The sequence below is a fragment of the Lineus longissimus genome, chromosome 9 (assembly GCF_910592395.1).
Source record: "Lineus longissimus chromosome 9, tnLinLong1.2, whole genome shotgun sequence".
Classification (NCBI taxonomy): domain Eukaryota; kingdom Metazoa; phylum Nemertea; class Pilidiophora; order Heteronemertea; family Lineidae; genus Lineus; species Lineus longissimus.
The window spans coordinates 16,797,549-16,812,052 of NC_088316.1; the positions used below are offsets into that span (position 1 = coordinate 16,797,549).

The window sequence follows — 14,504 nt, forward strand, 5'->3', positions numbered from 1 at the left end:
TGTGCTGGGAAGACATAGCAGGTGCCAGGTTTGGTCTGGTTGTAACTGTCTTATTCGAATGCATAGCCACAACCACCCAGTAGAATAGTGAAGACAATGCAAAGAAAAGCAAAGACACAACCAACCGGCATCCAATGCAGTCACAACCAACCATCAGAATACAGTGAAGACGTCATTCGGCCTACTGACCATCACTGCTTTGAGCCCTTTGATACAATGGGGCCCTTGTGCAAACAAGATCAAAAGCAAATGGTACATTTCAATAAAGGATAAATTTTATTGCAGCCTGTCAAATCCTTGAACAACTGTCATTATCAAAAGCTGGTAAATCTTTTTACAAATATGATTAACTAATAAATGCTAGGGAGGAACTCATACATGTAGTTTCCATAAACAAAATGGACAGTCTGATGCATTCATCTTGACCGCCTTTCATTCCAAGAGAGGATTTTTAAGGACTGAATTTTTTGGCCAGACTTTTGTCCAAGTGGGCCAGAATTAGATGCATTAATGCTTTTCTATTCCGTCTCATTCTACAGGGTGGCCCAGAATTATCTTCCCTCACACAATAGAATCCTATTGTGCGAGGGAAGATAATTCTGGGCCACCCTGTACTGATCAAGCCTGTACATAAACACACTCCTTACAAAATAACATGATTTTCGACACTATGGAAGTTCTGCCTCAAAAGATTAACTGAATGTAGGAATATGTAGCTGGCGAAAAGCTTTGAATAAATATTCTGCCAACAAGATAACCTGTTTTGGATAACCCTGGCTAAAACCTAAAGCAACAATTATTCCAGTTGGTCAATATTTCTAGAGCACCGCGCAAAAGAGCAATTTAAACAACCTGCGATTGAAGTCACTGCAACGCATGACAAATGGATCTCCCATCTGCGGGTAAAACTGGGACCGCTGGATTTGATATCGATCACAGGGCGGTGCAGTCACGGATTCTGCAGGTACCTACACGATCACCACCCCAAAGAGCCATTTTTCTTGCATGCAGGTTACAAAATAGCTCGTTTGCAGGCCCCATATGTTAAATCTGCTTTTACATCTATGGCCGAGACTACATAACAAAATGAAATGGACAGACATACAACATACATGACTAGCTGGTTTTACAAAAATAATCTGATGCGCGTATTACATGTACGAGAAGGTTTATTTACAGAGGGTATTTAAGTTGATCAACAAATGCAATATTGCGCCCGTTTTATTTTGTTGCGACGCCTTTTGCAGAACTGAACCACCAACTTATGTCATTGTAAAGCTAATGAACCAAACTTTAGTATCAACTGAGTGCCTCGTTTCGATCGAGTTCAGTTCTGGTTAACAAATTCACCAATAGACAAGACCCACGAATCTGAGTTTTTAGAAATGTCCATAAAAAAAAATTCCTCCGAAAATTTGGTGTTTTGCAGTATTTGATTGCAGGGCTTCTACATGTCAGAATCTATTCTAGTCTACCCCTTTTTACCTACATAAATAAAAATGAACTTTTGAAATGACAATGACATGAGTGTATATTTACAATAATGACATGAAATGAGACTGAATCCAACATTTACAATGTGATTTCTCTTATATGCTTTGGGAGCCACGACGACAATGGAACAGAACATGACTTTTGGTGACAAGATGACTCAACATACAAATGAACAGGCCTATTTACAAACATGACAATATACAGCACATGAAGTCAAGCCTCACTGTGGAGGACGATGACCTATGCTAACTTTAACTTATAGGTTTTTCTCTTTCATTGATGGCACAGCGGTCGAAATTGGCATCTGGCATCAAGCAACACGCAATCTATTTTAGCCCTAAATATTTCAGCAGTACTTGCTATGGCAACAAGTTTTCTCATCGTCTTTCCCACTTCATACAAAAAATGTTTTCGTGAAGCAGACTTTGCTCAGTTGCTCCGATATCTAGATATCTCACTCAAATATTTCAAATACACTCACTTAAATGTATGCACCGGCAACAAAGTTCAACCTGAACGCGACGTGATTCGACTAAAATTGAATCCTTATATTATGACTTAATGTAACTACTGTGACCACATGTTTTCCAGTGGTATACACATTACTCTACAAACCTAATTCAGTACATTTACAGTACATAAATGTTGATTTACAGTACACAAATCTTAATTTACAGTACATGAATGTCACTGTACAAAAATGCTATGCTGCCTTTGGAATAGGAGTACAAGTATTATGGATGTGTATTCATATAAACATATGATGAAGAGTAATATAATGCTCTATGCAAAAATGAACCCAAGCTCAAAGATGGTCATAAGATGACAATATATGCAGTACATGTATGTAGCTGAAAAGCAGGATTGAAATCAATGAACACAAACTAGTCCCTATAAGCGACCCACAACATTGAATCTGATATCAAGGACACTCTACTCTAGAAGTCATTATTTTACGATATCCACCTTAAAAGAATGCAATGTGACCTCATGCTAGACTCAATGTGATGAGTCACTTTATTTCAGTACAAAATGCCCAAGTCACTAACATCTACAAGATTTAGATAGTATTAATATGGCAAATAGCAATAGTCTAAGATTATATACAGACTACCTTGATGATGGCTTTTTACAGAGATGCATTGTAGAGTGACTGATGTTGACAACACATTTTTTCAAAATTGGTTATTTTAATACTTTTGAAACTTTTCAATTCTCAGAGCCTATCACTTACATTCATGATTATCTGACCCTGTTCAGTGTAAAATCCAGTGCCGAGGTTATTAATTGAGCAATTGCTACAAATGTTTCGAGGCTTTGCACCGGTTATGAATTCAGTTCCCCGCCCACATTCTAGGCTACAGTAGAGCTTAGGAGCCCAGAGGGTCCACCGTTGATGCAAGTGTCAATGTGTGCCTTGCACTCCCCCTTAATCTAATTACACAATGATGACGTACAGATATGGAGCCTTAGTAGAGTAAGATGTCGAAACATGGCCAGCACCACATAAATGGGGGGTGCAGAGGACATACATGCACATTGAAAGATGCATAAGCAACCAGCATTTTCCAGTTCATTGACATCATATTTGTTTATCCTCGAGCGAGTCCACATTTCTCATTCAATACGTTTGATTACATCCATTCCACAAATCCCTGCACCTCACTAGCTACGTCCTTGAAGGCTTCAAGCTGACCTTGGCCCGACTTTGTTCCTTAACCTTGATCTTAAGAGACTGAATGAGATCGAAGATTTTCAGCGAAGGTCCGACTTTCATGCCGGTTAAGTTCACAATCTGTTCCTTGCTCAATGTCAGGAATTTATGACCATCAATACCCTGAAGAGACAGAAAAAATGAGTTGTGAAATTATTGTTTATGAATCATTTTCTTCACCAAGCACAAAAATTACGCTTCCCAAATATTGGCAAGAACAGATAGGTAGATATGCTGCATAAGATCTTAGCCAGGTTGTAGATAGTTTGAAATATCAGTTTGTTGCAAATGAACTGGCAACATATCACAGAATGTAGTCCATGAGGAGCTCCCGCCAGCATCATGTGCTATTCGCTAACTACATATATGTACACAATAACTGAAAATAAGTTTTTGGGGTGAAAGGCGGAGAAGCTAGTTGTTACATAGGGGCACATATTGGTGAAAAGGTTTAAGGGTCAAAGGAAGAGCAACAACCAATTGCACAGATCCATCAACCAAGTATCCCCAGTCACTTACCCTCTTACTAAAACTGTCGCTGTAAGCCCCACATTCGTTTTTCTGCAGAAACTGGCAGACGTCGTTTGAAGTCCATAATTCTGGAGTGTAAGGCCGACTCGACGAGAGCCGCAGATTGTCTTCACTTGTGTCTCCTGGTAAAATGCGTGGAATGTAATGGGTGAAGGCTGATTGGACGTAATGTGCGGGTGAGGAGTCGTGCTTGACTGGTGGACTCCCGTACAGGACTGTCGTCGTAGCCGGGATAAACATGTTTCCACCTGGAGGTGTTGTAAGTCCTGCTGGTGGCGAGATATTCGTCAATACAGCCGTAACTCGGGGTGGTGATAGAGTCTGGACATGGTGAGGAGAGAGGTTCGGTACTCTGGGTGGTGATAAATTCTGAACCCTTGGAGGCGACAGATTTGGTACCCGCTGTGGCGACATGTTCATCGTATTTCTCGGTGGCGACACTTGTAAGTTGTGTTTCACCAGCTGATGTTGTTGTTGCTGTTGCTTCCAAATGGCAGTCGCTGTTTTTAACGCCGCAGCCATTGGTGAGTTATTTGGGGGTGTTTTTGGGGACGAGGTTATCGTAGGTGTTGGTTTGGTTATCATGGAGGTGAGGTTAGGCATGTCATTACCCTTGGTTTGGAGTGTTGGGTTCGTTTGCATCATCGTTGGAGGTTTTGAATCCTTTGAGTCTGAACCTAGAAAAGAGATTTGAATTTCGTAAAGAATTGCTCAGTGCTTGGCATTTTATCAAAATGCAACGCACCAAATCCATTATCAAAACATGTGTCACAGCTGTTTCTAGCAAAGCACCATAGAAGGCGAGGTCTATAAACTAAGAGCTGGACTTAGACTGAAAATTATTTGACTGATATCAAAGTAGATGCTCACCAGATGAATCCACTTCCATCGGCATTTCCTTTGACATTTTTATGCTATCTTGCGAGTCTCTCTCGTCGAGTAAAGGTGGTGGTAGTGTTGCAGCCACTTGCTCAGGGGGCAGCGGGACATATGAAGGAGTACTGTAGGTGTAACCTCCACGACCCGAGCCTGATATCCTCATGGGGGGTGTCTTTGGTTTTCTCTCTGCAACAAGATAATAAAGATATAAGACCGTTCTGATAAATGGGGAGATCAGTGGCTTAGTGTTTTTGCACCAGGCTTGTAATCAGGAGGTAATGGGGGTTCAATTCCAAGGAGAGAACCAAGAATTGTAATTCATGGCTATCAAGGAACTCCTGGCTCTTCGTGGGGGCATGTGTCTGTACCAAGGTGCGTGAAGTTGGTGGACTTCATACCGTCAGCAAAAAATCCAATGGGGTTCCCAGGCTGGTATTAATGACTGATTGATTGATTGTCTATCGATGATATCATACTTGTTTTAGAGGTCTTTTGGGTATTGCCACTTGCACTGGACTTACTCTTTCTTGGTCCACGATATACTTGAGTCTTTGGCTTCTTGCGTTTTGGTTGTGATGCTGCCAGGGCTGCCACATAATCTGCAGATTCAACAAAAAGTTTCTGTCAAATTCTGCATTGAAATCAGCTAGTACCTTTACCAATGACCCTGCATCATTTGTCACTTCCTGGTTCCAACACTCACTGACCCGCTGGAGATCTAGCTTCAATTGTTTTCCCAAAACATAAGAAAACTGATTTGTTCAGATGTGCTTCTGACAAAATGAGACACTTCAATCGCATTACCGCATGTTATATTTTAAAAATCACAATAGACATTCATATCTACTCACCATGCCTCGGGCCCTCCAAATTATATCCAACCATTTCACACCAACCGACCGGATAGATATCCGGGGACTGACAATCCACCCACTGGTCGTATTCCGTCTCCCAGCCATCAAAATGGATCCGCAAAAGTCGACCAACGACCCGTCCCACTGCCCCGACACAAAGTAGTCGCGGTTCCATCAAATCAACAGCTTCTAACTTCATGCCGACTTTATACCCATGTTTTGGTATGACTTTATCGAAGAGTTTCACCGGTGCTGCCACTGATTTTGTTTGCTTCAGATAGTCGAACCATTTGAATGGCGGTGTTCTGTAGCCTGGGAAAGAGAGGGGAAAATAAGTGAAAGAAGTGGTCTGCGTATCAGGATAGCGTGTGTGAATGCATTTCAACTGTAATCCACTAACCATTAGATGTTGGCAGCAAACACAATATTTCGTCAACCAACCATTGAAAATGAGCAAACATTTCAAACTTTAAGATACATTTTTAACGAAGGGAACCTTTCCCAGATGGACAGGGTTGTCAAGTTTGTTTGTTACCTTTTGGAGGGGAGAGTTCGATATTGTTGATTTCACAGAAACCGACTGGGAATATACAGGGTGATGAAGCATGGTAGCAGAACCAATCAGATCCATTTGCCGCCATTGAACCGTCAATACCGATCATCAAGTAGTTATTACGGAGCACCTAGAAGACGAAAAATTAAAAGATAAATCAATGAGTGTGACAATAGACGGCAGCACAATGGTATATCTACAATCTATCACACCTAAAATGATTTCAGAGGCCATAATAACCTTGGGGTCTGCTGAAGGGCTCTGAGGAAAGTGTAATAAAACTAGGACTTCTGTTAAGATCTTACCTTCATGACAGTGGCAACACATATTGATGAGAGATTCAACGGATCGATCGCCTCAAGTTTCATGCCGACTTCAAACCTTATGCCCTCAGGAGGATCTTTCAGTTTGGGAAACATATCCGGTCGACTGTCATCATCTGCATAATTTTTCAGAGCAATTTTTTTGAGACTTCGATTTTTATATTCTGAAGTGGAAGATACATATTTACGATTAAGTTAACAAAAGAACACAACACTATCATGATTAATAAGGTTAAGAATTGGTATAACACAAACTTTTTCAAAAACAGTCCAATCTCAGACTCCGATCAGCAACCAAGGTGGCCGAGGTCACCAATCTCTAGCTGTGGTTTCAATTCAGAGTATCCTTGTCCTAAACGCCAGGATAAGATCGCTTTAAGGCATGACACTCACCAGCAGACGCATGTAGCTTATGTCCGACCATCTGTGACCAGCCAACATGATGCACCAAGGGTGACCGCTCATGCACCCAGAAATCATCGTTGACCATTAGCGAGTCTGTGTATTTCAGCCGGAGTCGGCCGCCGTGAACTTCATCGACAGTGGCGACGCGCATCGCTGACACACACATCTTGTCGACGACCTCAACAAACATGCCCTTCTTCAGCTGCCCGTTGTTCAGGTTTTCTAGCACCTTGCTGTAGAAGTTATTTGGAACTGTTCGAGCACCGGTCAGCCTTTTGACGAGGAAATCCTTCCAGTCAGAATACTTATGTTGTATGGCTGTAAGTGTGATATAAGAGATGAAATTATAAAACATACAGTAGAACCCCTCTATCAAGGACACCCTCGTGACTGAGTGTAATCAAATTGAAATTTACAAGGTGCTCAGAACTATTTGAGTGTGCCCAATTGTACCAATTGTTCAAAGCTGCCGCCATGAAGCTAGTCCACTTTTGCTCAGAGAGACACTAAGACAGTAAGGAGTCAACGACCACAGAGCGGAATTGATTACCAAAATAACTGACTTACTTTTGGGAGGAACAAGAGGTTTCCCAATGGTAGCACACCAGCCGACCGGATGAACCGAATTCGTACAGAGATTCACCCAGAAGTCTCGGCAACTGTCTTGGCCAAAGCCTTCATAGCGCAACATGGCTTTATAACCTAGAAAAGAAACGAATACATTTCATGAGTCGAGAGTGAGGTAGAGGAGGTTTCAGTCAGTTGTGACAATGCTTTACCATCGACATACACTGCATCAAATCACAATACATTTACTCTCTCCAGTCTAATATGCTTACCAGCTATTTTCAATACGGCAGCAATCCAGTAGGCATTGTTTGGGATGTCACAATCCGAGTTTAGCACCTCTACTTTCATACCGACTGTAATGTTCTCCCAGGCGTCAGTCATTGCCACCTGAAGATTAATAAAATGGGGGCAAATATTATTCATATCAACAAACTTGATCAGACGAGAAGTGTAGTTATCATGATACAATGGCTGGATATGTTACCTTACAGCAAGATGAGTTTATGACCCTTACTCGGAAAATACCTGGAATTAATCCATAACTTCCAGGATCTTCATAAGATACGATGCAGTAACCCCAAATAATGATAGTTCGTTGCATACTCACATGTTTAAAACAAGACACAGAAGCTGCGTCCGCATCTGTATCAGTCAAATAGTTACTCCAGTCAAAAGAAGCTGAAGAACAAACAATAAAGACTGGTCAAGTACGTCAAACATTAGCTTTATGGATAATGAAGCAGAAGAATTCCAAGCTTTTTCTTTATATTGTAAATATATCTAAGACCTGCAGCGAACAGGCTATGACTATCTGAATGTAGAAGAACATGTCCTTTTCTCGAGAATTCAAATCATAAACACCAATCAACCCACCCGGTTCCTGATTCACATTCTGAACGTGATTTCCTTTTGGTCTCGACTTCTTCTTCGACTGGTCTTGTTTATTCACCGTTCGCTTCTGTTGAGACTGGGGGAACTTCTCACCGTATTCCCGAGAACATGGGAGGCTGCAGAACTTTTTCGATTTGGAATAAAACGCATGTTTTATTCCAATGGTGCCACAATTTTCACAGGTCGCTAAAAAAAGGACATTTTTTATGAATGGAATTCACAAAAGAACCCAGGTTGGCGTAAAAATGTCAATGTGATTATGTTGAGCACACATTTAGCAGCTGGCATTTGAGTTGATAATTATTATTGGGGAAAATACTGATGCTTAACTGAACATCACTTCACATCCAGTACTGTCCTCCCAAGTTATTGCTTACTGACAGCATTTCAACTACTTGATACCTCCATGTATTTCAACACTGGTAATAGTTATGCAAATTTATTCCTATCAAGTGGCATCACATAAGGGCCAGATTTATGGTGTGCACCTGTCCGACATCGACAACACATGTACTGTACACGTCACTAGCATACATCCACGCATGCACATCATTCGCATAATTCAACAGCCAGATTCTGAATTTCTAATGAGTCCTTGCTATTGCAATAATCTGAAACCAGGTCTCAGAAAATTTCCAAAAGTAACAAATATACGAAATAACCCGCTGATCTAGATTGGCGGAATTTGTGAATAATGTTGAAATTTTTGCCCTTGAAGAAGCAAACCTGAACTCAAATATCCACAAATCAAAAATCTAATAGTTACCCATTCCTTCCTTTCCTGTAGGGTAGAAATAAACGCTGCTGCCACTCTTGATAACACCTTTCTTATCGACCAGTTGGTCCTCTTCACTGTATCCCTGGCCACTGTCGTCATCCGATCGAGCCCCTCCAGACCCACTATCATTATAACTATCATAGCCATCGTACATGGCGTAATCATTCACAAAATCATCTTCACCCTAAGTGGAAGAAAAATAAAACAAAATAAACTTTTGTTGCAACCAAAGAGAATTGTCCATGTTCAGCAGACTTGATGCACCCTGGCTTCAAATTCAACTCGGACAGAAAACACATGACTTGTATATGAAGATATGGTTTTTAATAAGATAGGTACAAATATGCAAGATAAAATTGTGTACTCACAGCTAAGGCACTGCTTTCTTCATAGAGCGAGTCCTCCTTTCCCTCCAGAGAGCTGTTGTTGGGCTCTGGGATGGGCTCATCACAATCCTGCTGTTCATGGTAGGCATCAACCATTGCATCAATCTCGTTGGTCTGATCAGTGAGGGGCCAACTACCCCAATCTGGAAGCAAAGTAAAGATTATTTTTCGGAAAAATATGACGCATACCAAGTTTCCAATAAAAATTGATTGAATTGTCACCTTCCTCACACTCTCTCTCAGAACATCAGCTAGACAGACACAAGGTAGAGTGATATTATTTGAATAAACATCAAGTAGGCCCTACCCCATAATGTAGTATACCAAGTTCTACTTGCTTGCAGCAGGCTTTTGAATTTTTCACAATTCATACACATCTGCTGCGGGGACTATCTAATTGGGCATACATTCAATAAAGTGGATAATTAACCAGTTTACCACTTTTGGCCAGCTGAGCGATACACTGTTTTATTTGATACTCTTTATCCAGTAAGTTACAGTATTGCCATCTTTGAAAACTGTTTGGGCTCTTATTATGGTTTTGTTATTCACTTGGACCGAGCCAGTGGTCCTTGGTTGTCAAAATGCCCAAATATCTAGACAAAAATAAGGCTTAATTCAGACAGTAGGATTGGCACTAGCAGCTTACCTGATGCCTGGTCTTGCTCCTGAAAAGATGAGAAACATTGATTTGTAGAGGGGTATTTGCAAAGGACCAGTGGTGACCTAACGCACATTCATCATCCCTTCTTCTGATATCGATTTTATGATGATTTTTCACTTTTTATTGGAACCTTTTAAAATCTTGCAACATGTTCTAGTAAAACCATGTAGGCCTATTGAGGTTGAGGTTAACAAAATATCGGAAAGATCAATATCATCATCATTTTGTCACCTTGGGCTTGGCATTGGCCTTCCCTTTGTCCGCCTGACTTTAGCAGTCGAGGCCTATCGGCCTTGTCGTGTTGTTGTGAGCATCTGAATTTTCTGATGTTATTTTCTTAGACCTTCTCGTCACCACTTGGCCTCGGATAATACGAAACGAAATCAAACATCTAAACAACCCAGGATGAAGCTTTGATATGGGCAAGACAACACAAAGCAATTGGTCCTGAGGTTGAAAATGTAAACAAAAACACCCATATGTCACATGTACGTGCATCATGCATGCGAAAAATGTACATGCCCACTTCATCTAAAAATATGCCCCCATTCGAGACCATGTATTTGTCCTTTTCCAAACGATTTTCATGACAATATTAAATGCACCAGCTTACTTACCATCTATACTAACTAATCATGTAACTTTCTTGCCAAATGTTTCATTGACAATTACGCAAATGTCAACTTTATTCAGCAAAACACAGACACCTCTCCAGCAAAATTTTATCAACAACAAAAGCCACGCACAACGCATGCGTACCGTCCTGACTCAGATGTAAACTAAAATTTCATTGGATATCGAAACCGAGGGTGTCAAAAACTGACCAATCAAAATATATTTTACCAAATCTGGTGGTTTTACCTATTTCTAAAAATAGATTTTTGCACAAAAATCAACACTGCTCATTAAACTTAAGTATTATCGAGCAAAGAGGAAACAGACACTTTTAATATGTGAATATTGCAGTTCCTAAATGTTATTTTGATCCAAGCCGTTTGCAAAATCACATCCAAGTTGTGTAAAACCCTGCATTTTTGAATGTCTGAATTTGAATCTGTCATATTAGTATCCGACAATTGGCTCCATATGAATCAATGAACTATAAGTTAACATTGTATAACTCTCATATTATATCTTCATTTCTAGGTCAGAATACTGGAAGTCAAACCCAAGGAAATATTGCGACTTTTGCAAATGTTGGATTGCAGAAAATAAACCTGTAAGTTGTGTCTGAAAGAAAAATGGGTACTTGGCCGGAGACATTAGTCATTAGATCTGTAAATTGCACTCAATTATGTATTTTGAAGTCCACTAGATATTCATTGATAATTCATCAATTCTTTGCTTATTTCTGACTATTGGATTGACCCTTTAATTACAGAGTATTGACTTTCATGAAAAAGGAAAGAGACATCTTGAAAATGTAAAGAAAAAAATTGATACGGTAAGTGATGAAGATCTAAGTATGTTCCACATTCTACAAGAAGTTATCAGCCGTCTTCCTATAAAAGATCTGGGTATCATTCTAAAGCCATTTAAAAGATTTTCTTTAAAATGTCGCAAGATAAAAGAAGTTGACCCCAAATGTGATAAACAATGACACCTTAATGCATGTGATGTCCTTTAAAATCACTTACCCCTGTGCAGGCAAGTCTTAAATGCTAAAATCATAGTTTACTTTTTATTATAAATTCAGCTGAAAAAGAAGGGTCTGAAAGATGCGAAAGCGCAAGATGAGCGGAGTGCTGACATGGCAAAGATGGAACGGGTAAGTGTGTGAATACAACCAATGATGGCAAAGCTGAGAGTTCTGGGAACTTGTGTTTTGGTAATCTTTTAGAAACTAAACCAAAAGCAGAAGATGGGATATGCCACAAGAACTGGATGGACCCTGCCGACTTTGGTGGACTTTTTATGCATGTACTTCACAAGTTTATATCAGAGTTTTCCTTCTTGACTGGCAGCTTACCATGACTGCTAGTAGCAAGCACGTCTCCTACACTGATTCTCATAGAAATGCTTCTGAAATTGATTTCAAACCTTTGGTTGTCTTTTTTGCTAGGATGCCCTTGAAGCTCTCAAACGGGATATCGCCAATGATCCATCAATGGCAGCGGTCTATGGAGTCAAAATTAAAGGTCAGTTGCTTTTTAATCGTTCTCAAATCATACCAGCTTTTTAACTGTAATATGCTTAAACAGACAGGCAAACTCTATCTTTCTACCTATTGGTATTCTTTGCAGAGAAAGTCCACACAGTTGAGAACAGACCAGAGGGGTTTGAACAACCAGAAGAAACGGAACAAGAGAGTACGACGTCCGCTGACCCCGCCAAAAACACAACGGATACAACGACAGCTGGGACTGATTGGGATGAAGCCAAGTCACCTGATGGTTATACATACTATTGGAACAAAATAACTGGAGGTGAGACAAACATTTCGAGTTAATTCTGGGAAGATGTTTTCAATCTTTGTCATGAGCAGTTGTTTATGCCCTGGCCTGATTTGAATATATAATTATTGGTCAAAATGGACTGGAAAACCAGTCCATTGTAGTAACTTTATTTCTATTCATTGCATCACTTGATGTGACTGTTTTTTCTTCTTTCAGAAACATCATGGACACAACCAGAAGGATATGTTCCACCCTCTGAGAGGAAAGGGAAGAAGAAGAAAAAGAAGAAAGAAGCTGCTTCAACAATAGAAGAAGATACTGTCAAGGTATGGAAATATAAATCACTGGGAGTAATATCCGCATTGCTCATTTCATAATCACTGGACTACCCTTAAAATGGGTTCGAGTTTGAACCGGACATAGGACCAGATTATGTACCAATGGTGGGCTACATGGGTAAATGATTTTGATATTTATTGCTGTGACTCTCCGATAAAATTCTGTTTCAAATTTCAGGAGGTTACAGAAACTACAACGAATGGAAAATCAGAAGCTGCAGCACGGTTAGAAAGTGCACCTGAGACTCTTCAAGAAAGTGCCACAGAAAAAACCGATCAGCTCGTACAAAGTGCTGAAGCTGTACCTGTTGCACAAATACCGATGCCATGTGCCTCGATCCCAATGCCAAGTGATGAGATTCCTTTACCAAGTCCGGAGCCTGTGCATCGTGCCCCGAGGCCAAGTCGGCCGTCTGCTTACGGGAGTTGGGAGACAGTCTCTCAAGAGGAAGAGTAAGTGTGTTCTGTAGTCACAAAAAAAATCAAGACATTGTTCACGAGTGTGTCTGTATACCATGAAGCTCTTTGTAAACCTAGTCTTGCCGGGTGTTTTATGAAGTCTGCTGAAGCTGGTTCAGCTGTCTCTTATTCAGTTCACTATAGAGGTGTATGTATTTTTTCATTCAAAATTTTAATTGCAGGCCAGTGATTGACTACCAACTTCCCAAATCCAATTGGCATATACAGGAACAACAGGAGAGCAAAGACACTCCTGTGGATACTTCTTATACTGAACCACCAAAAATAAAATTCAGAGAAAAACGTGCTGCTGAGCTACCTACAAAGCAGGGACAGAAACCAGGAATTGTGTTCAAGAAAAGAAAAATAGGGGGTGCAGCATCTAATGCAAGGAAACGGGACGATGATTGAAGGTTGACTTATATTCTGGAGGACAAGGTTCCTCAATGAAATGTAAGAAAATTAGGATGAATTCTTACATGTACCTGGCTGTCATTCAGTGCCCACGTATTGACCAAATTCCAATTACTTTTGTATGGTGATGCTGTGTTTACATAATTGTATTTATTGGTAAACGTGGAAATGAAACAAAAAATTAACTGAAAACATTCTGTTGTTGTGCTTTTGTGTTGTCGTTTGGCTCTAAAGCGTTCATAATTTTTCAGCTCCTAAGAGCTGTCGGTACCCAAGAAAAGTGCTTTGATCACGAGAATAATTGAAAAGACTTATTTGAACCTGACCAGAAAGAACACACCCACATAAAGTCTTTGGGGAGATACATACTCACAAGAAGTGCCACCGTCTCATTACATGTTTGTCACAACCAGATGGCAGACTCCTGATGAATATTGAGGACGGAATAGCCACCCTTGTTTCCAAACAAAGACGTCTCTAGTTGGAAATATACTAAAATGTGCATTGCTTGGCATGGTACAATTTCATTTCTCGCCTCGCACAAAGGCCTGTAGATAAAGACCTAAAGCATCTGAAGGCCATGTGAGACTTGTGTCCATATCGAGATCTGTACATTAGATTGAATGTGTACCTCGAGATAAGTGATTATGTATCAACAAGGGTATGGTTGAAACTGGCAGATCTAGGCACCATCACACCCTCTCAAGGCCTTCATGTCCCCTCTTTGATCATTTGTTCTTCCCCCAGGCCACAATCTTATGCACAGGGCCTATCAAGCCATGATATTGAATCATTTTCTGGTTACATCTATCTCCAGTAGTAGTAGAGAACAGCATATGGAAAAGGGATTAAGAT

At 40.4% G+C, this 14,504-nt stretch overlaps 2 protein-coding genes across 4 annotated transcripts; one reads left to right on the plus strand and one right to left on the minus strand.

Annotated features, from left to right (window-relative positions):
• Positions 1–277: 277 nt before the first annotated feature.
• LOC135493102 (MBT domain-containing protein 1-like) lies at positions 278–10,769 on the minus strand. 3 transcript variants are annotated; one of them, XM_064780013.1, is made up of 16 exons: positions 10,660–10,769; positions 10,028–10,046; positions 9,361–9,521; positions 8,981–9,176; positions 8,197–8,400; positions 7,931–8,001; positions 7,593–7,710; positions 7,321–7,455; positions 6,742–7,071; positions 6,331–6,512; positions 6,008–6,155; positions 5,470–5,784; positions 5,140–5,217; positions 4,610–4,804; positions 3,728–4,416; positions 278–3,331 (listed from the first exon to the last, which is right to left on the minus strand). In XM_064780013.1, the coding sequence occupies exons 1-16, from the start codon at positions 10,660–10,662 to the stop codon at positions 3,164–3,166; spliced, it is 3,012 nt and encodes a 1,003-aa protein (XP_064636083.1). In that variant the 5' UTR covers positions 10,663–10,769; the 3' UTR covers positions 278–3,163. The 3 variants fall into 3 exon arrangements, with proteins under 3 accessions (XP_064636083.1, XP_064636082.1, XP_064636084.1); XM_064780012.1 differs by having other exon boundaries at positions 5,095–5,217; XM_064780014.1 differs by having other exon boundaries at positions 3,205–3,331; positions 4,351–4,416; positions 5,095–5,217.
• Positions 10,770–10,908: 139 nt separating this feature from the next.
• LOC135493120 (WW domain-binding protein 4-like) lies at positions 10,909–13,825 on the plus strand. The gene is made up of 9 exons (XM_064780051.1): positions 10,909–10,995; positions 11,189–11,261; positions 11,424–11,486; positions 11,739–11,810; positions 12,105–12,180; positions 12,286–12,468; positions 12,655–12,764; positions 12,955–13,229; positions 13,418–13,825. Coding segments are annotated over exons 1-9 (1,083 nt in total). The 5' UTR covers positions 10,909–10,993; the 3' UTR covers positions 13,647–13,825.
• The last annotated feature ends 679 nt before the right edge of the window (positions 13,826–14,504 follow it).

Excerpts from the sequence above, each read along its gene's own strand:
- LOC135493120 (XM_064780051.1), top strand. Across the intron at positions 11,262-11,423 it reads GGATTGCAGAAAATAAACCT|AGTATTGACTTTCATGAAAA; the intron begins GTAAGTTGTGTC and ends CTTTAATTACAG. Across the intron at positions 12,765-12,954 it reads TAGAAGAAGATACTGTCAAG|GAGGTTACAGAAACTACAAC; the intron begins GTATGGAAATAT and ends TTCAAATTTCAG.
- LOC135493102 (XM_064780012.1), bottom strand. Across the intron at positions 5,218-5,469 it reads TTTGGAGGGCCCGAGGCATG|ATTATGTGGCAGCCCTGGCA; the intron begins GTGAGTAGATAT and ends TTGAATCTGCAG. Across the intron at positions 4,417-4,609 it reads GATGGAAGTGGATTCATCTG|GTTCAGACTCAAAGGATTCA; the intron begins GTGAGCATCTAC and ends TCTCTTTTCTAG.